At 35.8% G+C, this 19554-nt stretch overlaps 1 protein-coding gene across 1 annotated transcript in view; it reads right to left on the bottom strand.

Annotated features, from left to right (window-relative positions):
- Positions 1-19554, bottom strand: part of LOC140151207 (dorsal-ventral patterning tolloid-like protein 1) — a 71317-nt gene that overhangs the window by 9989 nt on the left and 41774 nt on the right. The window contains exons 5-7 of the mRNA XM_072173465.1: positions 2523-2570; positions 1211-1446; positions 209-323 (exon numbers count right to left, since the gene is read on the bottom strand). Coding sequence (XP_072029566.1) covers positions 209-323; positions 1211-1446; positions 2523-2570 — 399 coding nt within the window. The remainder of the gene's footprint in view (positions 1-208; positions 324-1210; positions 1447-2522; positions 2571-19554) is intronic.

Below are 19554 nucleotides of genomic sequence, written 5' to 3'. Positions count from 1 at the left end.
TATAAAATATTCTCATATTTTCCCGTTACATTATGAGTATTATATCTTACTCCGTATATTTTCTGCTGCATTGTCTGCTCGAATTCAAAGCTACATTACATCTGTCCAGTGTGTATAAAACATATTTTCATGCTATACTTGAAGCAGAAAAAGAGCTTAATTTGACGTTTTATTTGAGTAATTACCATTGGCGGGCAAAACTACTTACTGTTATGCGGTTGGTCTCGTACTTTCGCTTTGAATCCTAAACGATTGTTAGCAACATCACTTGTAAACCTGAGCCATGCCTTATTGGAAGATGTTGTTACGGCTGAGGTAGGAATCTGCACGCGGGAAAATAAGGACAGGTATTCGTTGTGAGTTTTGCCATAGTGACGAATCATACTCAGCCGCTCGTTTGTACAAAAGGTATATATATTGTACAGACCATTGAGGGCGATGTTATCTAATTTGCAGGGCTAGCTGTTTTACAAATCAATCTCTACGACTTATGCACTTGATAGGTTAAGGAGCTAGCCGGAGCCCTCAGACCATATTTTATCATGTTAAGGGTAATACGTTGATCTTATAGGAAATGAGTCAAGGAATCCACTAATCACATTAATATTTCCATAATTATGCATTGCTATGTATTTCGCTATTTCCTCTTCCAGGAAAAATTCTGCACATGGGGAAAATATAACCCAGTACAACCAGCCTGGCCGTGTGTTCTCACGTATTGAACCTATATCTTCCCTGTGAGTGTGGGTTTATTAATTCCTCAATATTTGAGCACACACGGTCATTAGATCAGGCACCGCTTCACAGTATGGAAGAGTAGTTAGCAACTTGGTCATATTGGTAGACGGTCTTTTCTTTGCTTCAAGAACTCAATAATCTGAATCCATGGACGAATATTTTGGGATGAATTAACCACAATGTGGGATTATGCTATGATAATACCTCCCTACGTTTGCACAGTATTTTTGAGGAAGCTGAGAGTACTCCAGACATATAGAATTGCATTCTGAATACGAGGAATGTCCTTCTGATATCAAATAATTTTGATTCGTCATAAAAACAAATTACCGGGACAGATATATGCAGTGCGAAGTACGTGGTGTCTATGCTTTTGTTCCCTTGCATTTAGAAAAGTTAATACACCACTCAATTCAAATATTCAAACTAAAACAGCACACTTGCAAGTTACGCTAACTGTACGTCTACACACCGTGTTTCCTGTAAGTTTATCAACTGTATCATCTCCTGGGCTTGAGCCATCACCAATTTCCAGAAAATCAGCGCCTTTTTCTAAGCTGAAATACTCAAATCCAACCCCAACATGTCGGCCCTTGGGAACAGTGACGGTCCATACACACTCAAAATAGTTAGGGTAGTATTGGGGGAACCCTGGAGAGGTAATGATCTTCTCTTCGTCTGCTTCAAGTTGTAGTTCTCCACCACATGCTGAAAGATAAATAATATTCAAGGAATCAACTTATTATTCCAAAAGTGTTTTTTGCCTATTTTGATATTTAATGTCATTATGTAAAACTTTATCACTTTAAATATAACTGCATTCAATCGGTTGGTTTAGGGAGAGATTACAAGTGCACCCTCATAAACAGTTAAGTTGTCACACCCCGACTAGATTAATAAATCCATAATTATAATGAAAGTTTCGCCCAAATATATGGATTGTGCGCTCTCATATTCAACAAATCCTTTTCTAGATTAGTAAATCCATACAATGAAGTTTGTTAATTTAAGAAAGTTTCGTCCAAATATGGAATGTGCGCTCTCATATCCAACAAATCATTGACTGCATTAGTTAATCCATATATTGAATTGGAGCAGCAAAATGAAATGAGCGTTCACCGGCTGATTTAAGGTTAACCCGAGGAGTTTTGAGTAATTTTTCAGAGCATGATCGAAGGGAGCGGGAAGTTTGAAGTATAGTACGAAGCGCAGATGACAGGTATATGGTGGTAACGTGCCATCGAAGTGACGGAAAGCCAATACAGCAAGTTTAAATTCAAAGGGCAAAGGAAAAGAAAAAGGGCAAGGGGCCCCTTTTTCATCAAAATTCACCCCGATCATGGGCCAAAATAGTGTAAAATACACATTGTCACAATAAAGCAAATTTCGTCTCGATCATGGGCAAAAATAGTGTCAAATTCAAAATTTGTTGCGCGCATATCGCCCCAATAAAGCCTTTTTTGGAAGCTCGAAAACATGTACAGTCTCTCTAAAAACAAAAATTTCATGTTGCAACTGCAATTTTTTTCAGCTGTGCCCCTGAAATTTTTTTTTTTGCCCCCCCCTGACCAAGAAAGCTGGCTACGCCCCTGGCCACCGTTTTTCATATTATGTCCCTCTACAGTGAGGACGGCTCTATTTACGCTTGTCAAGCCCGACCCACATTGGGATGACTTGCATGAAGGCGGTAGGGTTAAGTGACCGCTTATAGGTTGAATTCCCGATTTATAATATACGATTTGGATATTGTTTTTTACATTGAATGTATAATAAAACAATCTTACTTTGATTTTTCTCAACGTTGAAAGGACTCTCCCGCGTAACACCAGGATCTGAAAAAGAAACCACACACACATTGATGTTATAATGAACATGTCTAACTATGTGGTAATCAAGGCACATTACAATAGTTGTTATACCCCCCAGCATGGCTATAGCAAGCGAGAGGGCTGCAAGTTGAGGTCTACGCAATTTTTATTTCGCCGCCGAACCGCCGAAGTTTTTGTTTTTCGCCAAAAAAACTTACAGCCCTACCCCCTGGTATATAGCCGACGTCTGAATAAGAAAAACGGATCGGCATACGTTATTTTATAAATGCGTGTTGCGTGTGGCATGATGCCTCTACGTATGGTATCGCTCTCGGATCTCGTTCTGTCTCATTTCAGGTTAAGAAGGTTTTTTTACGGCAGTGAAATGATGCCACTTGCCGCCCCCCCCCCCAGCAAACACAAAAACGTTTTAAAAACATTTTAAATAAGTTATATTTTGGCTTTTGGTTTAGGTAAAAACGTTTTAATAACATTAAAATGTCGGGTTATATAAAGGTCATGATAACGTTTTAAACGTTTTGTATGAAAACTACAACAATATTTTTAAATTTTTTCAAAAAATGTTATTGTAAACTATTTTTGCAAACATTTTTGCCAAATATTGTGTCAATACTTAAATAACATTACGTTAAAATATTTGAACACAGAAATGTTCTTAAAATGTTTTTTTTTTCAAAACCTTTTAATAACATTTAAATGTCGGGTTATATAAAGGTCATGAAAACGTTTTTAAAACGTTATTGAAAATATTTTGGGCAAACATTTTTCGCAAAATATTTTTCAACCCCAAAATAACATTCTGTTTAGAACGTTTTGTTTTCAAGAATGTTTTTGGAATGTTATTAAAACGTTTTTATACCCTTTATATAACCCGACATTTTAACGTTTTCTGTAAAACATTTTTGTTTGCTGAGCAGTAGATAATCAAAAAATGTTTTTTAAGGTTATGAAAACGTTTTATACTCTTAATATACTCTTTATATAACCCGACATTTAAACGTTTTCTGACAACCTTTTATAACCTTTTGCGAATGATGTCGACAACGTTTTGTGTTTGCTGGGCCCACATCTCATATGCACCGTTTATCCCTTACATATCCTGTGTCTTGAATAGCTATATAGCCCACCAACCCTGTGGTTAAGAGGCTAGGAAATAATTCCTAATATCTCATACCCTAGTTTGTATGCCTTTATCTAATCTTGCCCCACATGACAACTTGCTATTTAGCCCTTAAACCTGACAAAGAGTCTGTTTAGTGTAGGAATTTTTAGCCTTTTTTATAAACATGTTTGCAATTGGCTTATAGCTATCACATGCTGACAATACACATAACTGATTGGTTAATCAAAACTAGCAGGTCGTGGACAGGCCTAATCACAAAGTAAACATATCATCTGTATTAGAAGGCGATTTACTTCAGAAAAAGTTCAATATAACTACATTGCACAAAACTAAGTCCATTATCTATACTAGTTAATTGAATGTTTATTGACTCTTGTAATAACCCATGTGTATAAACCTGTATAATATTGGTGTTCATAAATATCCCTGACCCTGACAAAAGCTAGCAAGAGCAAATGGCTGTGTAATTTGTTTACTTTAGTGATAAGGCATCTTGAATACAATTTTCTTCGTAGTTATAGCCACATTTGTTTTTGTAGGTGGCTTAATAAAAAATTCCTTTAAAAAAGGAATGGGGCGCCCAATGTGTGCTTGGTCGTGATGTGGTGAATTTCATGGTGTTTAGATTTGGTATTATTATCTCTTGCAAACCCGGTGACACCTCATTATAGAAATCAGACCTGTCGATAGGTTGTAAGAGGGATAGCCTTTTCCAGGCCCACAAAATCCACGGGACCGCGGGACCGGCGGTCCCAGAAAGAAATTAACAGCTGCAGAAAAATTTTTAAGCCAATAAAAAAAAAAAAAATAAAAAAAAAAAAAAAAAAAAAATCGCAAAAATTGTAAGTTTCAAACTCTCAAACTCAACTTCAAGATTTATTATTTATTGTTTTCCACCTTATTATATGCCTCTTTGTCCATTTTCCCCTTCCCGTTCCCTATCTCCATGTTCAATTTCAGTCATTATTATCCATAAAATAAACTCAGTGCGTCGTGGCCGTCGTCAGCGACTCGGTGCTCATTAAAATTCTGCAAGGACAACGTTAGTCTTTTGTACAGTCTTTGTGAGCCTACTTCGCCCACGTGCTCCAAGTACCCGGATTGACACAATACGATGCATGCGGAAGAGACCAGTATTAAATGACAGACACCCAACACGCTATTTTTAGACATAATTATCTTGCTTAATTTAATTATTGTTTGGTATGAGTTTCGTATGAAAATGGTATTCCCAGCATCAAGAAATATTTCTCATTTTGTTTCTGCCTTAGTATCAACTTTTAAGTCCTTTTTGAAAAAAAAGGGTTTTATTGTCAAGCTATTTTACGAACGAGGCAATGCTGACTCGTGAAGGGGGCACACCACTAAATCAATGCGCCATTTGTGCAACCCTACTGAGTTCCGGTAAAATACAGAAAGTTTTTGAGGTATAATGGGCTGCTCTTTGGACTAATAATCAGAAAGAGTAGCAAATTATAGCTTAAATAAAAGTATAAAAACTGTGCATGAATTTGAATCACAAAAAAAGTCGCATTTTTATAATTATCGAGATTATATGTTCGCGGATTAAAAAATGGGCAGCAACGGGTTTACTGTTATGAGTGCCTGTCAACAACACTGAGTGCGGTGTTTAGCGGCTCCTACCGGGAACACGAGACGGAAGACTACCCATACATTGAAACATATGTTAAACTTTCATCGATTTGCAATCGACTGGTTATCCTTAAATTTCTCAGAACGTGCCGAAAAGGCCTCAAAACGAGCAAATAAAACTGGTGTTTTCACACGTATTTCAATGGGGCGATTATTTAGTGGTGTGCGCCCTTCGAAGGGCCTAGGAGTAAAACCGTGCTTTTCAGAGATTCAGCCAAAATTGAAATGGCTTTTGATTAAATTGCCGTTTTTTTGATTTAAATAGATAGTTTATATGTTAGTGAATATATTTAATGCATTTTAGATGCACGTCGCGCTAAGATTATTCCCCAGAGGCCTTCAAAGTTCAAGAAATTGCCACAAATTGTGTTAAAACAAGATTTCTTGGATTTTAAGCAATTTAGGCTTAAGGTGACAAATCGGTGCGTACCTTTTAAAGCTGCCAAATCTTGGTTTTATATGGGCGGGGGGGTGATTGTTATAAATCATTAACAGTAGACCCATGCAATTGTGAAACGTGATTTACTCTCATTTAAAACCGAATTTCATCAGATGGAAGGTCAAAAACTATCTAGAGAATTGGAATTTAATGCAAATATAGAAGAGTAAGCATGAATGGTCAAAATGTTGAAAATTTGCCTATTTTCGGAATCCACCATGTAACTTTGAAAGGGCATTTCTCTTGAAGTGAATGTCACAGAGCAATTCTGTTTCGAGCGTTTTACTCAAAACATTTTATATTTCAAGAAAAAGATAAAAGAATTAAATTTTATGAACATCAGAAACCCTTGAAGGGCCTAGGAGTAAAACCGTGCTTTTCAGAGATTCAGCCAAAATTGAAATGGCTTTTGATTAAATTGCCGTTTTTTCGATTTAAATAGATAGTTTATATGTTAGTGAATATATTTAATGCATTTTAGATGCACGTCGCGCTAAGATTATTCCGCCAGAGGCCTTCAAAGTTCAAGAAATTGCCACAAATTGTGTTAAAACAAGATTTCTTGGATTTTAAGCAATTTAGGCTTAAGGTGACAAATCGGTGCGTACCTTTTAAAGCTGCCAAATCTTGGTTTTATATGGGCGGGGGGGTGATTGTTATAAATCATTAACAGTAGACCCATGCAATTGTGAAACGTGATTTACTCTCATTTAAAACCGAATTTCATCAGATGGAAGGTCAAAAACTATCTAGAGAATTGGAATTTAATGCAAATATAGAAGAGTAAGCATGAATGGTCAAAATGTTGAAAATTTGCCTATTTTCGAATCCACCATGTAACTTTGAAAGGGCATTTCTCTTGAAGTGAATGTCACAGAGCAATTCTGTTTCGAGCGTTTTACTCAAAACATTTTATATTTCAAGAAAAAGATAAAAGAATTAAATTTTATGAACATCAGAAACCCTTCGAAGGGCCTAGGAGTAAAACCGTGCTTTTCAGAGATTCAGCCAAAATTGAAATGGCTTTTGATTAAATTGCCGTTTTTTCGATTTAAATAGATAGTTTATATGTTAGTGAATATATTTAATGCATTTTAGATGCACGTCGCGCTAAGATTATTCCCCAGAGGCCTTCAAAGTTCAAGAAATTGCCACAAATTGTGTTAAAACAAGATTTCTTGGATTTTAAGCAATTTAGGCTTAAGGTGACAAATCGGTGCGTACCTTTTAAAGCTGCCAAATCTTGGTTTTATATGGGCGGGGGGTGATTGTTATAAATCATTAACAGTAGACCCATGCAATTGTGAAACGTGATTTACTCTCATTTAAAACCGAATTTCACCAGATGGAAGGTCAAAAACTATCTAGAGAATTGGAATTTAATGCAAATATAGAAGAGTAAGCATGAATGGTCAAAATGTTGAAAATTTGCCTATTTTCGGAATCCACCATGTAACTTTGAAAGGGCATTTCTCTTGAAGTGAATGTCACAGAGCAATTCTGTTTCGAGCGTTTTACTCAAAACATTTTATATTTCAAGAAAAAGATAAAAGAATTAAATTTTATGAACATCAGAAACCCTTGAAGGGGCACACCACTAAATCAATGCGCCATTTGTGCAACCCTACTGAGTTCCGGTAAAATACAGAAAGTTTTGAGGTATAATGGGCTGCTCTTTGGACTAATAATCAGAAAGAGTAGCAAATTATAGCTTAAATAAAAGTGTAAAGCTTGTGCATGAATTTGAATCACTAAAAAAGTCGCATTTTTTATAATTAGCGAGAAAATAGGTCCGCGTATTAAAAAATGGGCAGAAACGGGTTTACAGTCATGAGAGCATGTCAAAAACAGTGAGGGCGCTGTTTAGCGGCTCCTACCGGGAACACGAGACGGAAGACTACCCATACATTGAAACATATGTTAAACTTTCATCGATTTGCAATCGACTGGTTATCCTTAAATTTCTCAGAACGTGCCGAAAAGGCCTCAAAACGAGCAAATAAAACTGGTGTTTTCACACGTATTTCAATGGGGCGATTATTTAGTGGTGTGCGCCCTTCGAAGGGCCTAGGAGTAAAACCGTGCTTTTCAGAGATTCAGCCAAAATTGAAATGGCTTTTGATTAAATTGCCGTTTTTTCGATTTAAATAGATAGTTTATATGTTAGTGAATATATTTAATGCATTTTAGATGCACGTCGCGCTAAGATTATTCCCCCAGCGGCCTTCAAAGTTCAAGAAATTGCCACAAATTGTGTTAAAACAAGATTTCTTGGATTTTAAGCAATTTAGGCTTAAGGTGACAAATCGGTGCGTACCTTTTAAAGCTGCCAAATCTTGGTTTTATATGGGCGGGGGGGTGATTGTTATAAATCATTAACAGTAGACCCATGCAATTGTGAAACGTGATTTACTCTCATTTAAAACCGAATTTCATCAGATGGAAGGTCAAAAACTATCTAGAGAATTGGAATTTAATGCAAATATAGAAGAGTAAGCATGAATGGTCAAAATGTTGAAAATTTGCCTATTTTCGGAATCCACCATGTAACTTTGAAAGGGCATTTCTCTTGAAGTGAATGTCACAGAGCAATTCTGTTTCGAGCGTTTTACTCAAAACATTTTATATTTCAAGAAAAAGATAAAAGAATTAAATTTTATGAACATCAGAAACCCTTGAAGGGCCTAGGAGTAAAACCGTGCTTTTCAGAGATTCAGCCAAAATTGAAATGGCTTTTGATTAAATTGCCGTTTTTTCGATTTAAATAGATAGTTTATATGTTAGTGAATATATTTAATGCATTTTAGATGCACGTCGCGCTAAGATTATTCCGCCAGAGGCCTTCAAAGTTCAAGAAATTGCCACAAATTGTGTTAAAACAAGATTTCTTGGATTTTAAGCAATTTAGGCTTAAGGTGACAAATCGGTGCGTACCTTTTAAAGCTGCCAAATCTTGGTTTTATAGGGGGCGGGGGGGGTGATTGTTATAAATCATTAACAGTAGACCCATGCAATTGTGAAACGTGATTTACTCTCATTTAAAACCGAATTTCATCAGATGGAAGGTCAAAAAACTATCTAGAGAATTGGAATTTAATGCAAATATAGAAGAGTAAGCATGAATGGTCAAAATGTTGAAAATTTGCCTATTTTCGGAATCCACCATGTAACTTTGAAAGGGCATTTCTCTTGAAGTGAATGTCACAGAGCAATTCTGTTTCGAGCGTTTTACTCAAAACATTTTATATTTCAAGAAAAAGATAAAAGAATTAAATTTTATGAACATCAGAAACCCTTCGAAGGGCCTAGGAGTAAAACCGTGCTTTTCAGAGATTCAGCCAAAATTGAAATGGCTTTTGATTAAATTGCCGTTTTTCGATTTAAATAGATAGTTTATATGTTAGTGAATATATTTAATTCGTTTTAGATGCACGTCGCGCTAAGATTATTCCCCAGAGGCCTTCAAAGTTCAAGAAATTGCCACAAATTGTGTTAAAACAAGATTTCTTGGATTTTAAGCAATTTAGGCTTAAGGTGACAAATCGGTGCGTACCTTTTAAAGCTGCCAAATCTTGGTTTTATATGGGCGGGGGGGGTGATTGTTATAAATCATTAACAGTAGACCCATGCAATTGTGAAACGTGATTTACTCTCATTTAAAACCGAATTTCATCCGATGGAAGGTCAAAAACTATCTAGAGAATTGGAATTTAATGCAAATATAGAAGAGTAAGCATGAATGGTCAAAATGTTGAAAATTTGCCTATTTTCGGAATCCACCATGTAACTTTGAAAGGGCATTTCTCTTGAAGTGAATGTCACAGAGCAATTCTGTTTCGAGCGTTTTACTCAAAACATTTTATATTTCAAGAAAAAGATAAAAGAATTAAATTTTATGAACATCAGAAACCCTTGAAGGGAGCACACCACTAAATCAATGCGCCATTTGTGCAACCCTACTGAGTTCCGGTAAAATACAGAAAGTTTTTGAGGTATAATGGGCTGCTCTTTGGACTAATAATCAGAAAGAGTAGCAAATTATAGCTTAAATAAAAGTGTAAAGCCTGTGCATGAATTTGAATCACTAAAAAGTCGCATTTTATAATTATCGAGAAAATAGGTCCGCGTATTAAAAAATGGGCAGAAACGGGTTTACAGTCATGAGAGCATGTCAAAAACAGTGAGGGCGCTGTTTAGCGGCTCCTACCGGGAACACGAGACGGAAGACTACCCATACATTGAAACATATGTTAAACTTTCATCGATTTGCAATCGACTGGTTATCCTTAAATTTCTCAGAACGTGCCGAAAAGGCCTCAAAACGAGCAAATAAAACTGGTGTTTTCACACGTATTTCAATGGGGCGATTATTTAGTGGTGTGCGCCCTTCGAAGGGCCTAGGAGTAAAACCGTGCTTTTCAGAGATTCAGCCAAAATTGAAATGGCTTTTGATTAAATTGCCGTTTTTTCGATTTAAATAGATAGTTTATATGTTAGTGAATATATTTAATGCATTTTAGATGCACGTCGCGCTAAGATTATTCCCCAGAGGCCTTCAAAGTTCAAGAAATTGCCACAAATTGTGTTACAACAAGCTGTCTTGGATTTTAAGCAATTTAGGCTTAAGGTGACAAATCGGTGCGTACCTTTTAAAGCTGCCAAATCTTGGTTTTATATGGGCGGGGGGGTGATTGTTATAAATCATTAACAGTAGACCCATGCAATTGTGAAACGTGATTTACTCTCATTTAAAACCGAATTTCATCAGATGGAAGGTCAAAAACTATCTAGAGAATTGGAATTTAATGCAAATATAGAAGAGTAAGCATGAATGGTCAAAATGTTGAAAATTTGCCTATTTTCGGAATCCACCATGTAACTTTGAAAGGGCATTTCTCTTGAAGTGAATGTCACAGAGCAATTCTGTTTCGAGCGTTTTACTCAAAACATTTTATATTTCAAGAAAAAGATAAAAGAATTAAATTTTATGAACATCAGAAACCCTTGAAGGGGCACACCACTAAATCAATGCGCCATTTGTGCAACCCTACTGAGTTCCGGTAAAATACAGAAAGTTTTTGAGGTATAATGGGCTGCTCTTTGGACTAATAATCAGAAAGAGTAGCAAATTATAGCTTAAATAAAAGTGTAAAGCCTGTGCATGAATTTGAATCACTAAAAAAGTCGCATTTTATAATTATCGAGAAAATAGGTCCGCGTATTAAAAATGGGCAGAAACGGGTTTACAGTCATGAGAGCATGTCAAAAACAGTGAGGGCGCTGTTTAGCGGCTCCTACCGGGAACACGAGACGGAAGACTACCCATACATTGAAACATATGTTAAACTTTCATCGATTTGCAATCGACTGGTTATCCTTAAATTTCTCAGAACGTGCCGAAAAGGCCTCAAAACGAGCAAATAAAACTGGTGTTTTCACACGTATTTCAATGGGGCGATTATTTAGTGGTGTGCGCCCTTCGAAGGGCCTAGGAGTAAAACCGTGCTTTTCAGAGATTCAGCCAAAATTGAAATGGCTTTTGATTAAATTGCCGTTTTTTCTATTTAAATAGATAGTTTATATGTTAGTGAATATATTTAATGCATTTTAGATGCACGTCGCGCTAAGATTATTCCCCAGAGGCCTTCAAAGTTCAAGAAATTGCCACAAATTGTGTTAAAACAAGATTTCTTGGATTTTAAGCAATTTAGGCTTAAGGTGACAAATCGGTGCGTACCTTTTAAAGCTGCCAAATCTTGGTTTTATATGGGCGGGGGGGTGATTGTTATAAATCATTAACAGTAGACCCATGCAATTGTGAAACGTGATTTACTCTCATTTAAAACCGAATTTCATCAGATGGAAGGTCAAAAACTATCTAGAGAATTGGAATTTAATGCAAATATAGAAGAGTAAGCATGAATGGTCAAAATGTTGAAAATTTGCCTATTTTCGGAATCCACCATGTAACTTTGAAAGGGCATTTCTCTTGAAGTGAATGTCACAGAGCAATTCTGTTTCGAGCGTTTTACTCAAAACATTTTATATTTCAAGAAAAAGATAAAAGAATTAAATTTTATGAACATCAGAAACCCTTGAAGGGCCTAGGAGTAAAACCGTGCTTTTCAGAGATTCAGCCAAAATTGAAATGGCTTTTGATTAAATTGCCGTTTTTTCGATTTAAATAGATAGTTTATATGTTAGTGAATATATTTAATGCATTTTAGATGCACGTCGCGCTAAGATTATTCCCCCCAGAGACCTTCAAAGTTCAAGAAATTGCCACAAATTGTGTTAAAACAAGATTTCTTGGATTTTAAGCAATTTAGGCTTAAGGTGACAAATCGGTGCGTACCTTTTAAAGCTGCCAAATCTTGGTTTTATATGGGCGGGGGGTGATTGTTATAAATCATTAACAGTAGACCCATGCAATTGTGAAACGTGATTTACTCTCATTTAAAACCGAATTTCATCAGATGGAAGGTCAAAAACTATCTAGAGAATTGGAATTTAATGCAAATATAGAAGAGTAAGCATGAATGGTCAAAATGTTGAAAATTTGCCTATTTTCGGAATCCACCATGTAACTTTGAAAGGGCATTTCTCTTGAAGTGAATGTCACAGAGCAATTCTGTTTCGAGCGTTTTACTCAAAACATTTTATATTTCAAGAAAAAAGATAAAAGAATTAAATTTTATGAACATCAGAAACCCTTCGAAGGGCCTAGGAGTAAAACCGTGCTTTTCAGAGATTCAGCCAAAATTGAAATGGCTTTTGATTAAATTGCCGTTTTTTCGATTTAAATAGATAGTTTATATGTTAGTGAATATATTTAATGCATTTTAGATGCACGTCGCGCTAAGATTATTCCCCAGAGGCCTTCAAAGTTCAAGAAATTGCCACAAATTGTGTTAAAACAAGATTTCTTGGATTTTAAGCAATTTAGGCTTAAGGTGACAAATCGGTGCGTACCTTTTAAAGCTGCCAAATCTTGGTTTTATATGGGCGGGGGGGTGATTGTTATAAATCATTAACAGTAGACCCATGCAATTGTGAAACGTGATTTACTCTCATTTAAAACCGAATTTCACCAGATGGAAGGTCAAAAACTATCTAGAGAATTGGAATTTAATGCAAATATAGAAGAGTAAGCATGAATGGTCAAAATGTTGAAAATTTGCCTATTTTCGGAATCCACCATGTAACTTTGAAAGGGCATTTCTCTTGAAGTGAATGTCACAGAGCAATTCTGTTTCGAGCGTTTTACTCAAAACATTTTATATTTCAAGAAAAAGATAAAAGAATTAAATTTTATGAACATCAGAAACCCTTGAAGGGGCACACCACTAAATCAATGCGCCATTTGTGCAACCCTACTGAGTTCCGGTAAAATACAGAAAGTTTTTGAGGTATAATGGGCTGCTCTTTGGACTAATAATCAGAAAGAGTAGCAAATTATAGCTTAAATAAAAGTGTAAAGCCTGTGCATGAATTTGAATCACTAAAAAGTCGCATTTTTATAATTATCGAGAAAATAGGTCCGCGTATTAAAAAGTGGGCAGAAACGGGTTTACAGTCATAAGAAAAAAAAAAAAACAGTGAGGGCGCTGTTTAGCGGCTCCTACCGGGAACACGAGACGGAAGACTACCCATACATTGAAACATATGTTAAACTTTCATCGATTTGCAATCGACTGGTTATCCTTAAATTTCTCAGAACGTGCCGAAAAGGCCTCAAAACGAGCAAATAAAACTGGTGTTTTCACACGTATTTCAATGGGGCGATTATTTAGTGGTGTGCGCCCTTCGAAGGGCCTAGGAGTAAAACCGTGCTTTTCAGAGATTCAGCCAAAATTGAAATGGCTTTTGATTAAATTGCCGTTTTTCGATTTAAATAGATAGTTTATATGTTAGTGAATATATTTAATGCATTTTAGATGCACGTCGCGCTAAGATTATTCCCCAGAGGCCTTCAAAGTTCAAGAAATTGCCACAAATTGTGTTAAAACAAGATTTCTTGGATTTTAAGCAATTTAGGCTTAAGGTGACAAATCGGTGCGTACCTTTTAAAGCTGCCAAATCTTGGTTTTATATGGGCGGGGGGGTGATTGTTATAAATCATTAACAGTAGACCCATGCAATTGTGAAACGTGATTTACTCTCATTTAAAACCGAATTTCATCAGATGGAAGGTCAAAAACTATCTAGAGAATTGGAATTTAATGCAAATATAGAAGAGTAAGCATGAATGGTCAAAATGTTGAAAATTTGCCTATTTTCGGAATCCACCATGTAACTTTGAAAGGGCATTTCTCTTGAAGTGAATGTCACAGAGCAATTCTGTTTCGAGCGTTTTACTCAAAACATTTTATATTTCAAGAAAAAGATAAAAGAATTAAATTTTATGAACATCAGAAACCCTTGAAGGGGCACACCACTAAATCAATGCGCCATTTGTGCAACCCTACTGAGTTCCGGTAAAATACAGAAAGTTTTTGAGGTATAATGGGCTGCTCTTTGGACTAATAATCAGAAAGAGTAGCAAATTATAGCTTAAATAAAAGGGTTAAGACAGTGCATGAATTTGAATCACTAAAAAGTCGCATTTTATAATTATCGAGAAAATAGGTCCGCGTATTAAAAAATGGGCAGAAACGGGTTTACAGTCATGAGAGCATGTCAAAAACAGTGAGGGCGCTGTTTAGCGGCTCCTACCGGGAACACGAGACGGAAGACTACCCATACATTGAAACATATGTTAAACTTTCATCGATTTGCAATCGACTGGTTATCCTTAAATTTCTCAGAACGTGCCGAAAAGGCCTCAAAACGAGCAAATAAAACTGGTGTTTTCACACGTATTTCAATGGGGCGATTATTTAGTGGTGTGCGCCCTTCGAAGGGCCTAGGAGTAAAACCGTGCTTTTCAGAGATTCAGCCAAAATTGAAATGGCTTTTGATTAAATTGCCGTTTTTCGATTTAAATAGATAGTTTATATGTTAGTGAATATATTTAATGCATTTTAGATGCACGTCGCGCTAAGATTATTCCCCAGAGGCCTTCAAAGTTCAAGAAATTGCCACAAATTGTGTTAAAACAAGATTTCTTGGATTTTAAGCAATTTAGGCTTAAGGTGACAAATCGGTGCGTACCTTTTAAAGCTGCCAAATCTTGGTTTTATATGGGCGGGGGGGTGATTGTTATAAATCATTAACAGTAGACCCATGCAATTGTGAAACGTGATTTACTCTCATTTAAAACCGAATTTCATCAGATGGAAGGTCAAAAACTATCTAGAGAATTGGAATTTAATGCAAATATAGAAGAGTAAGCATGAATGGTCAAAATGTTGAAAATTTGCCTATTTTCGGAATCCACCATGTAACTTTGAAAGGGCATTTCTCTTGAAGTGAATGTCACAGAGCAATTCTGTTTCGAGCGTTTTACTCAAAACAGTTTATATTTCAAGAAAAGATAAAAGAATTAAATTTTATGAACATCAGAAACCCTTGAAGGGCCTAGGAGTAAAACCGTGCTTTTCAGAGATTCAGCCAAAATTGAAATGGCTTTTGATTAAATTGCCGTTTTTTCGATTTAAATAGATAGTTTATATGTTAGTGAATATATTTAATGCATTTTAGATGCACGTCGCGCTAAGATTATTCCGCCAGAGGCCTTCAAAGTTCAAGAAATTGCCACAAATTGTGTTAAAACAAGATTTCTTGGATTTTAAGCAATTTAGGCTTAAGGTGACAAATCGGTGCGTACCTTTTAAAGCTGCCAAATCTTGGTTTTATATGGGCGGGGGGGGGTGATTGTTATAAATCATTAACAGTAGACCCATGCAATTGTGAAACGTGATTTACTCTCATTTAAAACCGAATTTCATCAGATGGAAGGTCAAAAAACTATCTAGAGAATTGGAATTTAATGCAAATATAGAAGAGTAAGCATGAATGGTCAAAATGTTTAAAATTTGCCTATTTTCGTAATCCACCATGTAACTTTGAAAGGGCATTTCTCTTGAAGTGAATGTCACAGAGCAATTCTGTTTCGAGCGTTTTACTCAAAACATTTTATATTTCAAGAAAAAGATAAAAGCATTAAATTTTATGAACATCAGAAACCCTTCGAAGGGCCTAGGAGTAAAACCGTGCTTTTCAGAGATTCAGCCAAAATTGAAATGGCTTTTGATTAAATTGCCGTTTTTTCGATTTAAATAGATAGTTTATATGTTAGTGAATATATTTAATGCATTTTAGATGCACGTCGCGCTAAGATTATTCCCCAGAGGCCTTCAAAGTTCAAGAAATAGCCACAATTTGTGTTAAAACAAGATTTCTTGGATTTTAAGCAATTTAGCTTAAGGTGACAAATCGGTGCGTACCTTTTAAAGCTGCCAAATCTTGGTTTTATATGGGCGGGGGGGTGATTGTTATAAATCATTAACAGTAGACCCATGCAATTGTGAAACGTGATTTACTCTCATTTAAAACCGAATTTCATAAGATGGAAGGTCAAAAACTATCTAGAGAATTGGAATTTAATGCAAATATAGAAGAGTAAGCATGAATGGTCAAAATGTTGAAAATTTGCCTATTTTCGGAATCCACCATGTAACTTTGAAAGGGCATTTCTCTTGAAGTGAATGTCACAGAGCAATTCTGTTTCGAGCGTTTTACTCAAAACATTTTATATTTCAAGAAAAAGATAAAAGAATTAAATTTTATGAACATCAGAAACCCTTGAAGGGGGCACACCACTAAATCAATGCGCCATTTGTGCAACCCTACTGAGTTCCGGTAAAATACAGAAAGTTTTTGAGGTATAATGGGCTGCTCTTTGGACTAATAATCAGAAAGAGTAGCAAATTATAGCTTAAATAAAAGTGTAAAGCCTGTGCATGAATTTGAATCACTAAAAAAGTCGCATTTTTATAATTATCGAGAAAATAGGTCCGCGTATTAAAAAATGGGCAGAAACGGGTTTACAGTCATGAGAGCATGTCAAAAACAGAGAGGGCGCTGTTTAGCGGCTCCTACCGGGAACACGAGACGGAAGACTACCCATACATTGAAACATATGTTAAACTTTCATCGATTTGCAATCGACTGGTTATCCTTAAATTTCTCAGAACGTGCCGAAAAGGCCTCAAAACGAGCAAATAAAACTGGTGTTTTCACACGTATTTCAATGGGGCGATTATTTAGTGGTGTGCGCCCTTCGAAGGGCCTAGGAGTAAAACCGTGCTTTTCAGAGATTCAGCCAAAATTGAAATGGCTTTTGATTAAATTGCCGTTTTTCGATTTAAATAGATAGTTTATATGTTAGTGAATATATTTAATGCATTTTAGATGCACGTCGCGCTAAGATTATTCCCCCAGACGCCTTCAAAGTTCAAGAAATTGCCACAAATTGTGTTAAAACAAGATTTCTTGGATTTTAAGCAATTTAGGCTTAAGGTGACAAATCGGTGCGTACCTTTTAAAGCTGCCAAATCTTGGTTTTATATGGGCGGGGGGGGGGTGATTGTTATAAATCATTAACAGTAGACCCATGCAATTGTGAAACGTGATTTACTCTCATTTAAAACCGAATTTCATCAGATGGAAGGTCAAAAACTATCTAGAGAATTGGAATTTAATGCAAATATAGAAGAGTAAGCATGAATGGTCAAAATGTTGAAAATTTGCCTATTTTCGGAATCCACCATGTAACTTTGAAAGGGCATTTCTCTTGAAGTGAATGTCACAGAGCAATTCTGTTTCGAGCGTTTTACTCAAAACATTTTATATTTCAAGAAAAAGATAAAAGAATTAAATTTTATGAACATCAGAAACCCTTGAAGGGGGCACACCACTAAATCAATGCGCCATTTGTGCAACCCTACTGAGTTCCGGTAAAATACAGAAAGTTTTTGAGGTATAATGGGCTGCTCTTTGGACTAATAATCAGAAAGAGTAGCAAATTATAGCTTAAATAAAAGTGTAAAGCCTGTGCATGAATTTGAATCACTAAAAAGTCGCATTTTATAATTATCGAGAAAATAGGTCCGCGTATTAAAAATGGGCAGAAACGGGTTTACAGTCATGAGAGCATGTCAAAAACAGTGAGGGCGCTGTTTAGCGGCTCCTACCGGGAACACGAGACGGAAGACTACCCATACATTGAAACATATGTTAAACTTTCATCGATTTGCAATCGACTGGTTATCCTTAAATTTCTCAGAACGTGCCGAAAAGGCCTCAAAACGAGCAAATAAAACTGGTGTTTTCACACGTATTTCAATGGGGCGATTATTTAGTGGTGTGCGCCCTTCGAAGGGCCTAGGAGTAAAACCGTGCTTTTCAGAGATTCAGCCAAAATTGAAATGGCTTTTGATTAAATTGCCGTTTTTCGATTTAAATAGATAGTTTATATGTTAGTGAATATATTTAATGCATTTTAGATGCACGTCGCGCTAAGATTATTCCCCAGAGGCCTTCAAAGTTCAAGAAATTGCCACAAATTGTGTTAAAACAAGATTTCTTGGATTTTAAGCAATTTAGGCTTAAGGTGACAAATCGGTGCGTACCTTTTAAAGCTGCCAAATCTTGGTTTTATATGGGCGGGGGGGGGTGATTGTTATAAATCATTAACAGTAGACCCATGCAATTGTGAAACGTGATTTACTCTCATTTAAAACCGAATTTCATCAGATGGAAGGTCAAAAACTATCTAGAGAATTGGAATTTAATGCAAATATAGAAGAGTAAGCATGAATGGTCAAAATGTTGAAAATTTGCCTATTTTCGGAATCCACCATGTAACTTTGAAAGGGCATTTCTCTTGAAGTGAATGTCACAGAGCAATTCTGTTTCGAGCGTTTTACTCAAAACATTTTATATTTCAAGAAAAAGATAAAAGAATTAAATTTTATGAACATCAGAAACCCTTGAAGGGCCTAGGAGTAAAACCGTGCTTTTCAGAGATTCAGCCAAAATTGAAATGGCTTTTGATTAAATTGCCGTTTTTTCTTTTTTTAATAGATAGTTTATATGTTAGTGAATATATTTAATGCATTTTAGATGCACGTCGCGCTAAGATTATTCCCCAGAGGCCTTCAAAGTTCAAGAAATTGCCACAAATTGTGTTAAAACAAGATTTCTTGGATTTTAAGCAATTTAGGCTAGGTGACAAATCGGTGCGTACCTTTTAAAGCTGCCAAATCTTGGTTTTATATGGGCGGGGGGTGATTGTTATAAATCATTAACAGTAGACCCATGCAATTGTGAAACGTGATTTACTCTCATTTAAAACCGAATTTCATCAGATGGAAAGTCAAAAACTATCTAGAGAATTGGAATTTAATGCAAATATAGAAGAGTAAGCATGAATGGTCAAAATGTTGAAAATTTGCCTATTTTCGGAATCCACCATGTAACTTTGAAAGGGCATTTCTCTTGAAGTGAATGTCACAGAGCAATTCTGTTTCGAGCGTTTTACTCAAAACATTTTATATATCAAAAAAAAGATAAAAGAATTAAATTTTATGAACATCAGAAACCCTTCGAAGGGCCTAGGAGTAAAACCGTGCTTTTCAGAGATTCAGCCAAAATTGAAATGGCTTTTGATTAAATTGCCGTTTTTTTTTTTTTTTTAGATAGTTTACATGTTAGTGAATATATTTAATGCATTTTAGATGCACGTCGCGCTAAGATTATTCCCCAGAGGCCTTCAAAGTTCAAGAAATTGCCACAAATTGTGTTAAAACAAGATTTCTTGGATTTTA

Source organism: Amphiura filiformis, chromosome 4 (assembly GCF_039555335.1).
Source record: "Amphiura filiformis chromosome 4, Afil_fr2py, whole genome shotgun sequence".
In the NCBI taxonomy this organism is placed as follows: Eukaryota; Metazoa; Echinodermata; class Ophiuroidea; order Amphilepidida; family Amphiuridae; genus Amphiura; species Amphiura filiformis.
The sequence above is the reverse complement of the archived record's forward strand: the minus strand, read 5'-3'. Positions and strand labels throughout refer to the sequence as shown.